The following is an 11,371-nucleotide window of genomic DNA, read 5'->3' on the forward strand; positions in this document are numbered from 1 at the left end:
ATCAGTTTACATTGCGCTCAGAACTTTACCAAACAGTAGTGTTTTCAACAGTTTTCTGAACCGCAGAAGATTCACTTCCCTGCGTAGCCCCTCAGGCAGCTTGTTCCATAGCTGAGGGGCCAATACGGAAAAAGCTCTCCCTCCCTTAGTTACTAGTTTGTACCGGGGACAGACCAGCAGCTGGGAGTCCGATGATCTAAGTGTTCTCTTTGGGCTGTACACCTCCAGACGATCTTTGATGTAGGCAGGGGCATGGCCATAAATCGCCTTATGGACTATACATAAACTCTTAAATTCAACCCTCTCTTTAACAGGGAGCCAATGGAGGTTCTGTAGTAGAGGGGAGGCCTTCGTTCTTCTAGGTAATCCAGAGATCAATCGTGCGGCGTCGTTCATCACGACCTGTACTCTGTTTGTCAGCGTTTTTGGGAGACCAAGATAAAGGGCATTCCCATAGTCGATCCTTGAGATGACGGTCGCTGCTACGATTGAGCGCATCATGGATTGAGAGAGAAAGGGGGCTAACTTTCTCAATTGCCTGATAAAATTCGTGCAGCTTCCACAACGGAGGATTATTTGGCTGCATATTGACAGGTCACAGTCTAGTTTAATCCCCAGGCTCTTTACGTTCATACTTGGCTTTGGGGCTAATCCTAACTCTGAAGGCCAGTACAGATCACTCCAGGGCGAGGTGGTAGATGGAATTACCAACACCTCGGTCTTATCCGGGTTGATCTTTAACAGGTTTTCCGTCATCCATCTTACGGTGTACCTCAAGATGTTCTGGGCTTGAATTTGTGCTGCCCCTGTGTTATCGACACTCAGCACCAGCTGAGTGTCGTCAGCGTAGTTAAAGACTCTGCAGCCCATATTAGCCAAGGATGCAATGAGAGGTTGTAGGTAAAGATTGAACAGAAGTGGGGACAGTGCGGAGCCCTGTGGTACCCCGCACTCTAAGGTCCCCACCTCAGAAATCAAGTCCCCCAGTTGTACCCTCTGTGTCCTTCCCGAAAGGAAGGATTGCAGCCATTTAAAGGCTAGGCCTCTAATCCCAAAGGCCTCCAGTCTTTCTAAGAGCAGGTCATGGCTGACAGTATCGAACGCCGCTGACAGATCTAATAAAATCAGGGCGCTCTATATATATCGTGAACAAGCGGCTGCGGCTGTGAAACGCTTTGGGTGTTACTGCCATTAAAATTCTCACCTTGAATGCACTTGGGCCTCAGCTTGTTGTCTTTGGATATTGTACGACGACGGTTGTGTTGGATTTATTGGGGTCAGGCGAACCCCGCTGCGGCCCGCCGGGCTCATATCGACATTTGCGTTGGATATATATATATATATATATATATATATATATATATATATATATACATATGACAAGATTAATGGTTTATGGGCCTTTTGACAGTTTTTAATATATATAAAACGCAAATGTCCTCGGCGGGGGGAGCAAACAGCAAGCTGGTGCAGGCGGCAGGAAGAGGACAATCCTGCAAGTTATGTCCAAGCAAAATACAATAAATTACGCCGCACTCTTCCTGATTAGATGAAAAAGCAGGTTTATTGACCCATTACATCTCGCACTCCTACGCATTTCGAACTTTACAGTTCCTGTTTGCAAGTCCCTCATTGATTTCTAGTTATTTATACTGAGATTCCACTTTTGCCATTATGATGCATTGTGGGCTCTGTAGTTAACTATCACAATAGTCTTTGGCATTGCCTGTCGTTATTGCGCTTTTCCTCTCCGTGATCACTGATTGTATACCTTAGTGGTATTCTGACTGCAAAGCATGTTAATACAATGATTTGCGTATTTTTAAACATGCTTTTGGTAGAGTACTACACATTGTAGGCTGAGTGCCAGTAATCCGCAATTAATCGGATTATATATAATTTGATTTTTGATGTTTAATTTTTTAGCTGAGTGCTCATTTCAGTGAATCTGGGTATGTACTTGGCACAAATACTTTCAGACATGTACCATAGACACTAATACAATGAATTAATAAAAATTATAATGAAAATTATAACTACTAATGAACATGTTGCAGATGATTACACTGTTCCAATCTTAATACTTGCAGTGATTTCAAAATTCAATTCTGTATTTTGCCAATGTCCCGAAGAGTCTGTATAGATTATAGTTTCCGATTTCGCTGTCAAGTCTGAGATCCTAGTGTGTCTATATATCGATAAATATACATTAGAGTTATTATGAGTGTGGTCTTCTCATAAGTGTACATGCATTTTCTCATCCCCGTTAAGACCTTTAGGAACCTTTGTTTTGAAACGAATGATGAGTTTAGATTCTAGGCGTCTCAGTTTTTTAAGCCTATTTCCTCCTCTTTCATGTTCCAATATCATTGCAATCCCAGAATATTTGATATTTCGCCATGTCTTGTTTCTGTGGCTGATCATGTGTTTCACTATCGCATAGGATGCGTCCTTGTTCTCGATCGCCCTGATATGTTCAAGGATTCTTTTTTTCAGGGCACACACTGTCGATCCAATATAACGTTTGCCACATTCACATTCCAATAAATAAACTACAAAATGGGATTCACACGTGATCTTGGTAGTTATTTCAAAGATATTTCCATTGGGATCTTTTAGAGATTTCAAATTTCTTCCTACTTTGCATGCTTTGCATGACATGCATTTGGTGAATCCTCTTTGGCGCTTTTCCAGCCAGGTCTCAGCTTTCTTCACGGTAAAATGACTGTTCACTAATATGTCCTGGATTGATGGTGCTTTCCTGTATGAGATCAATGGTTGATCCCCAATCATCCTTCCGATGTCTGGATCTTTTTTAAGCACGTTCCAGTATTTAGTGAGTGTCTTTTTAATTTGGAAGCTCTCTTTCGAGTAAGTTAAAATCAATCGCGGAATTTCCTCCTCTTTTTGTTCATTTGGTTCTTTGGTCTTAGCTATGAGAGTTTCTGCTCTTGTTTTTAGTGTTGCTCTTTTTTCACCCCAAATGATGTCACCATGTTTATAGCCTCTCTTGGAGAACCGTGTTCTTGTTTCTTCAAATTTGCTCTCCATTTCATTAGTTTCTGAGCAGTTTCTCTTCATTCGGAGAAATTCTCCGTAAGGAATGCTTCGTTTTAAAGATTCCGAATGAAAGCTGGACCCATGTAGGATGCTGTTCGTTGATGTTTTTTTCCGGAACAGAGTCGTTTCTGTTCTTTATGTACACTTTAGTATCCAAGAACTCTATTTCTTGGTCTTGAATATTGTATGTGAATTGAAGACCCACATCATTTGCATTGAGGATTTCAATATATTCCAGAAGTTTGGCCCTAGTACCTTTCCACAGCAGAAAAAGGTCATCAATGAACCTTAACCACAATACCACGTGGGTGGTGTATTGGTCATTTTCCTCTCTCCAAGCTACGCATCTCTCCCACCATCCCATGGTGAGATTAGCATAGCTTGGAGAGAAAGAAACTCCCATCGCCGTCCCCCGTTTCTGTGAGTACATTTTGTTATTGAACATGAACACGTTGTTTGTTAGACATGTTTCAATCATGCTCATGATCATTTTGGTGTTTTGGACTTCTGTTTCAAAAAGTATGAGATTGCATTTAGACCTATGTTGTGGTCTATAGACGTGTACAAAGAGACAACGTCAATTGTCACCAGTAGGTAATCTGGTTGCCAAGCTGTATCCATTAGGATTCTCAAAAAATCACCAGTGTCCTTTATAAACAAACTCAAAGTAGGTACGATTGGGGCCAAAAAGAAATCCACATAAGATGCTATGTTTTCAAATAAAGATCCACAACTTGATATTATTGGGCGTGCAGGTGGTTTATGTAATGTTTTGTGCACTTTTGGCAGAAAATATATGGTTGGAGTTATTGGATGGGTGACTGTTAAAAAGTTCTTCTCATCCTGGGATAATAATCCTTTATCATGCCATTTCTCAATTTGTTAGTGTATTTTATTTGTCAGTGCTGTTATTGGATTTTCTGAGATTACTATGTAATTGGCTCCATCATTTAGTTGGCGATTCGCTTCTTCAATATAGTCTTGTTTGTCCTGAATCACTATATTTCCGCCTTTATCGGCTGGCTTGATTTCAATGATGTTATTCTCTTTTAGAGATTGTAGTGCCAGACGTTCATTCCATGAAAGATTCTCCTTCCTTTTGGTGTTAGTATTTTTCATGGTGTCCAATTCTGCCACTACTAGGTCTTGAAACATATCTATGCGATTGCCAGGATAAAGGACAGGGCAAAACTTAGACTTATTTTTGAATTTCGTTTTTGGATGGACATATGATTCAATGCCCATATCTGTAAGAAGTTGGGTGTCCGTTCTTTCAGTCTCTTCTACTTGGTTTATTAATTCAAATGCAGTTCTCATAGCTGGTATTTCAGAAATTATCAGAGTTGCTGGTTGCTCATTTGCATTTGTAGATGTTCTAGTCGCTTGATCCCTTGGATTTTTGGAGAAAAAAAATTGTGAGTTTTAATTTCCTTATATATTTGTACATGTCAATTTTTGTTTACACATTGTCTTGATGTTTTTCGGGGCAAAATGTTAGCCCTTTATTTAATAATCTTTTTTCTGTTTCTGAAAGATTATAGCGGGATAAATTAATAATCAGGTTAGTTTCAATCTTGATTTCACTGTTGCAAGTTATTTCCTTATCGCTGTTCTGTTGCGTAGTGGGTACCTTTGTTTTTCCTCTCTTCTGGTTTTGCGTTTTGAGGTTTGCCTACGAATTGGCCCCTTCCACGTCTACGGCCTCTGATATTTCCTCTGCCTCTTCCTCTTACATTCATTTTCGGATTCTGTTGGTCTTGATAAAGCATTTGCATCTCGTCTAAAAAAAGAGTATTTTTTGATTGTTCTTAGAATTGCCGGTCTTTGTTGTCCCTCACTTATATCTGATTCAGTTTCACTTGGAATTATAATGGGGGAGCCTCGTGTAGTTGTTTTTTTAGTGCTTGCTTGTTTTTTCAAGATGTCAAATCTTTTCGCAAAGGTAAATATGGTTCCATTCTCATAATCAGTTTCGTCTCTTCTAAATCTGCGCTGTTTTCTTTCCTCTATTTCACTCGCATGTTTATCGAGATTCTTTTCCATAATTACACGTAATTTGTTAATTTCATCCTCTCCTTCTCCAGTGGCTGTGATTAGCTGTTCTACTTCCTTGATTTTTATATGTAGTTCCTCCACATTTTTCTTTGCGTATTTGACTATTATCAATATCATTGTCCGTGAACATTCCATGTTGTTGTGACCCCATTCTTCAAGCATCTCGGGGCTTGTATCTGGATGATTGGGTAGGGTAAAGATGCGTAATCCTTGTGGTACTAGACCCAATTCTAGATATTTTTCAAGGGTAATAATTTCCAAACCACGGGATATTTCTTTTCTCAGAAGCTTTTCTAGCTGCAGAAATAATTGTTTTAATGTACTCGTCACTGGTTTTAAGGAGGGTGTTGTTGAGCTTGTTGCCCCTGTTGTTGGTGGAGTTTTTAGAAACATGCTTTCAGCTTTCTCTAAACGCTTGGCAGCTCTCTTCTCCATAATTCGATATATTAAGTTTGTAATTTCAGACTGAATTTTCAATTGGATCAGTGAACCTTTGTCTCACATTCAGTTTTGTTTTCGAAGCGTCTCAGTCCGCTAAACACTCCGTTTTTATATCGATAGCATGACTTGCTAGCATCCAGCGCGATACGATGTGATTATTGTGAGGTTTCACCCTCCTGGGTTCAATCTGCTTTCAGGATAGTGCTTTAATTTCCATTTATATACTCTCTCAGTCCTTTTGTAGAAAACCGAGTGAGAGGCACTCGCTTTCAGCTCTAAATATAGATAGCAGCCTATGTGTGTACTAGCTGGCAAACAAAGTAGCAGTCACTTACCCAGGAGACTCCCGACTCGCTTAATGTCCTCCGACACCTCGCGTCGACGCTCTACCGGGTGTTGCCAGCCAAAGTTCTATGCTGCTATCAAATTTCCCAAATGATCCGTGATCACAAGAGCAGCGTTTTCATCCGGAGCAGAAGCCGGCAGTATTTATTTTAGAATAGTTCCGTCTTTCATCAGCATTCCGTCTCCTTACAGCTGACTCATACCAAAGCTACCGTGAACAGGAACTGTAAAGTTCGAAACGCGTAGGAGTGCGAGATGTAATGGGTTCTTATACATAAAAATACTTATAAAACGTTTTTATTATAACTTTTCAGCATGCTGCAAAGCAATTACAATTCTCTATAACAAAACTTAAAGACCTTGGTAAAGCCAATAGCTCTGGCTAAAGATTTATATGGTCCCAAAGGCGAGACCTATTGGCTATGCCAATGCTTGTGTGAAAAGGCAACCGTCCCAGGACAGTTAATTCCGAGAGTGGCCTGCTTAACAGAAAGAAATGTAAATATGTAAAGCTGGTTGATCTGCAAATCGAAAGAGTGCTTGGAAGCCGGTATTGGCTTTAATTAAGAGATTCACTTGAAGCTTCCTTGTGATACAGATTTATTGTTTTTGAGTGATATTGAAAGGGAGTTACTAGCTGAGCTGTGAAATGTGCGCTTTTAAAAACCAGTTTAAAAACAAAATTGCACTACGTACAGTCTTGGTATTATTAAAATCTATATTTTGGAAGCACTTTTGATCTTAAACCTGTTTGCGCATTTTGTAAGAGTTTATCTTATACTGTGTGTAACGCAAGTTTAAAATAATGACTTACACATTCACACCGCTTTCTGTCACACACTGGGACCACGTAGCACTAAACAAACACAAATCATGGGTCTCAACTGCACTGACCAGGATTCAGATCTGTGACTCTCTGGTTACAGACACAGACCTCTACAGTCCATTAAGTTATATTACAGCATTGGCATGGTGAGAGCTCCATTGAAGACAGTGGAGCAGAGGAGTCCTATATTAACTGGGATAGGCCCGCTACTCTCAACATTTTAATGTCCTTATACACAGCCTTTGCCTTTCTCTTTCCCCTGGCCTCTCGAAAATAAATTACATTAGGTAAAGGAAATGGCAACTCTCTCATGTACTGCATTCGTTAGAGGATGCAGAGGTTTGGGCGGCGGTGGACACCCTAGACATTGAAAAAGCGTAGGAATATTTGTGGGAGGTCCTGAGGAGGATGGGTCTGGACCAGGAGTATATATCTTTGGTCCATCTCCTTTATTGTCAACCAAAGGCCTGTGTCCGCAGTGGCGTCCTGATATCTGAAGGTCTTACTATTGAGAGGGGCACGAGACAGGGCTGCCCGTTGTCACCACTCCATTTTGCCCTGGAAATCGGAGCCAGGGGCAATCCAGCTGCGACGGGATATGGTCCGATGGGGTATCACCATAGATGGTCGTACCCATGTGGGTTCCTTATATGCAGACGACGCGCAGTTGTACATTCGTCACCCGGAGGGAGCAGTGCTTGTGCTCTTGGATGTGTTAGTCCCATTCCGAGCAATTTCGGGGCTCCATGTTAATAGCAAGAAGTCGGTTATATTCCCACTGGCAGCACTGGCAAGGGGGGGTGGGGCAGCCCTTCCCGATGTGGGGCTTCAATGGGAGCGTGACCATTTCCACTATTTTGGGAATACAGGTGGCCAGTATGCCTTGAATATGGGTGCTGTTATCAATGGACTGGAGGTGTCTATTTCGTTCTGGAATGGCTTTCCCCTCTGGATCATGGGGCGAGTAACCTTGGTGAGGATAGTTATGCTTCCCATTTGCCTCTATGCTCTCCATAACTCCTTTTGTTGTATCCCAAAATCTGCCTTTGATACCCTAAATAGTTTTCAGATCTCCTTGGTGTGGGCTGGAAAATGCAGCTGAAACTAGAGGTGCACAAACTGGATATGGATTCGGGGGGGGGCTTATGTCTCCCAGACTTTGGTCTCTTATCTTGAGGGGCTGCTGCAATATGCGGCGCAGTGGTGCACTGAGGGTCCTAATGTAGAGAAGGCGCTGTTAGAAGACTGGGGTGTGGAGGCAGAGCTCCAAAGATACCTCATGATGGGCTCCCAGCTACCCTCGAATTGCCTGTTTGTAGTCCGTCAGGTCGCGGGGGCCTGGGAGCAAGCGGTTGTCGTGATAATAATGCGCAAGGCCCCATATGCTCAGTTGCTCCACCTGCAATGGATCCAGGGTTTCCACCAAATACAGTCTGTCATAATCCTCGCAGGGTGGCATGAAGGGGGATTCACGACAGCTGGGTACCTGTATCCCAATGGGACCTTCCTTTCTTTTGACAATGCAAATGAGTGTTTTCAAGTGTCAGATGATCTTTTCTTACAGTATCTGAAAATTTCGTGCACAGCTCACACGATATGGACAACGTTCCCAGATGAGTCTGGGAAGACACAGACCTTGGCACTGCTGCTCGAACCAGGCTCCTCTAGGGGACTAATCTCCCTGAAGGCGGATAGTAGGAGTGAGGTGTCATAAATCCAAGACAGATGGATGGCTGACCTATCATCGCTGCTCACAGAGGGCGAGTGGAAATGGGTGCAGCACAAGTCGGAGAGGTGGCTAGTAGTGCACCCTTTACACTCATTAAGTTATTTTACTTACGTCGCAAGTATCTAATGCTCCAGAGATTGTCAAGGTTTGATGCAGCGCGCTCTTCGACGTGCCCCCGGTGCGGGACCTGCGACATTTCTGCATAGGACCTGGGATTGCACCTGTCTTCAGGCATATTCTGTGGAGGTGCTGCGTGTTCTACGAGAGGTCACGGGTGTACTTGTTGAGGCGTTGGTCAAGCATAGTCTCCTAGGCGTACTCTCGATTCCCAAGTTGGGAGCTCGTATGAGACATAAATTTACTCTCCTGCAACTTGTACTGGTTAAATGTCGCATTGCTATACACTGGACCCATCCTATACCCCACCGGCTGGATAAGTGGAGGGCAGACCTGCGTGAGTGGGGTGTAGCTAAGGAATGCCAACCGCGCTCAGTTTGCACTGATAATAATGAGGAGCGTGACCTGGGGATTTGGGGAGACATGTTGGAGAGCATGTTGGTGGATGGAGAACCAGGTGAGGGGGTTGTGGCTCCTCCGCAGACAATGGACCTTACTCCAACGCTGACCTCTGAGGATGGCCCCTGACTAGCTGACTGAGTTGGTGTACAATCTGTGGCTGCATGACATGCACAGGAAATAGTACTGGAGATTGAGGGGACTGCCGGATAGGCCATGACCTTGTGTGTGCGCTTCGCAGGTGTACGTGGGCCGGTTCCCTGCATGTCCCCTAACTGTTATTTCTTACTATCGAATAGTTTAATTGTATACTTATCTCAGCAGATTGAGCACTTCCAATTGCTACCCTGTGTACGCATTCTGCTTGCCCCCCACGCAGATGAGAAAGTGCAAAGCACCTTGGATACTGGGGAGAGGGGGTTTCACATATGTGCATAATTGTTCCCTGCCCGCTGCTCAAGTATTTTTTGGGGAATACCGCCCAACTGCCTGCCACTGCCAAGTTATTATTATGGTTTTTAACGGTTACTTTTGTTTTTCTGCGCATAACCCATTTCTATGGGAGTTATCCTGTGTGTCATATATGAAGACGTATGCCTAGCAACGACGCTTGGGAGCCGAGCACATGGGCGAAAATAGAGGCCGCTGTGATATCCTGTAATACAGGTGGTTCTTTTTTCCTTGCTTCATGACCCGATGGGACAACATGTAATGTGATGCTTGTGTAGTATTTTATAAAATATAAGTTGGGGAAAAAAAAATTGGTCGAGGCATTGCAGGAGGGAACACGCAGCCTTCACTCTGCCCTCCTCCTGTAGCTCAGGGGTACTAGGGCTTCAGATGAAGTGAGTGGTGAATGTTGCCAAGCTTCTAGGTCTCCCAGGCTTGGCTGAACTACAAAAAGCAGTTCATCCAGGCTGGGAAGAACCAGGGGCTGGATTCAGCCCCTTTTCACAGTTCAACTTGCTGTGAATGTTCAAATGGTAACAGCCGTGGCTCTGCACGTGGCAGTTAGCTGTAGAACATTCATAGCAACAGCTGTGAGCAAAGACTTCAAAGCCGAGGGGATTTCAATCCCCTTGGTCTCCGTTAGGTATTTTTTTTAATAATTAGCACATTTTGTCCTGATGGGGAGGAATGTTCTAATAGCTTTATAGCCTGCCGTACCTGGGCTATACCTTGCCTTCGGCTCGGGCCTTTAACGCTGGGTGGGCCTTTTATGGCCGCTTTTATGGCCAGCGGGCTATAAATCTATAGAGCTTTCATATTTACATTAGTGCATTTCCCACTGATTCACTTAACTTGTATTTATTTTTCAATTAAGATTAATTTGTTATATGTTGTTACTTGTATGGTGGAAGAATGAAAAAAAGTTACAGAATATTTTGGGTTTTCTTAGCTACGCCTTTGACGCGGTCCCCAAAGCTCACTCACTCCCACAGCATTACAGATCCATACGGGTTTTTTAATGCACTTCGACCACTGACGCTCACCTGCGAGAATCGGCACAGCCATTGTCTGATTTGTGCTTTCGTGTGACCACCTTTCTTCTTTGAAGAGTACTTCTGAATCACAAGGCCTGACCGTGTCCAAGATGAACGCTTTCTTAATCTTTTGACGGAGAGGCACAGTTTCATTCAGTTCTTGATTTTCGAGGGTACAAATATTCCATGTCAGGTTCCACGTGGGTATTTCCCAGCCTACATCCAAATTACAAAAATTCCATAGTGTACTGACTTTACTTGTATTTTTTGAGAAACTCTTATTGTTGCCTAATTCGCAAGGAAAACTTTTTCTATTCCCTTGAAAACAGGAGGCATCGTGTTTAAGTATTTGACGCTTCTGACAGCACGGAACAGCCTTCTTCCCTCCCACGAACAACGTAGCACTTTTGCCGCTTCTGCCCATCAGTCTTATCAAATACTTCGCTTCCATAACTTGTTGCAACTAAGGTAACCACCTGTCCACCGCTTACATTAAATAAAATAATTAAAATAATGAATAAATCATCTGTCCGTAAGTTTTACAAAACGAAAGCAGTCCGTTACTGATCTTTTTACTTGTGCATATTTTCAGCACTTCCGGGTTGCGGGAAAGTCAATCCAATGGTTGAACATGTTTGGCTGGAGTGGGAGGGATTCGTAAAGTGCAAGAGGACCTAAAATCTGAGCCTTGTAGCCATCTCCACCAATCATAGCGCGCCATAGAACATTACGCGGTGCTCATTGGCTGTGAAGTGCACACATGCATCTGCGTTTTGTAAACAGTCGTAACCGGGCCTACTGTAATTGGTGGACTCAAGGCACAGTGGGGTTGGCTGAGTTTTGCTGGCGGATTGTGACCCGGTTTACAAAACTGGCAGCAGTGTTAGAGCCCCGGACTACGAAAGCCGGTGACAT

General features: G+C 43.2%; 1 protein-coding gene across 3 annotated transcripts in view; it reads right to left on the reverse strand.

Annotated features, from left to right (window-relative positions):
* The window catches only part of TTC19 (tetratricopeptide repeat domain 19), a 217,180-nt gene extending 206,128 nt beyond the window's left edge, over positions 1–11,052 (reverse strand). For 2 of the 3 annotated variants that reach the window (XM_078679988.1, XM_078679987.1), the window contains exon 1: positions 10,466–11,052. In XM_078679988.1, coding sequence (XP_078536114.1) covers positions 10,466–10,907 — 442 coding nt within the window. In that variant the 5' untranslated portion in view covers positions 10,908–11,052. Of the gene's footprint in view, positions 1–5,891; positions 6,128–10,465 lie in introns of those variants that run through there. The other variant, XM_078679989.1, reaches the window with a different exon arrangement.
* Between the last annotated feature and the right edge of the window lie 319 nt (positions 11,053–11,371).

Source organism: Lissotriton helveticus, chromosome 3_1 (genome assembly GCF_964261635.1).
Source record: "Lissotriton helveticus chromosome 3_1, aLisHel1.1, whole genome shotgun sequence".
Lineage (NCBI taxonomy): Eukaryota > Metazoa > Chordata > Amphibia > Caudata > Salamandridae > Lissotriton > Lissotriton helveticus.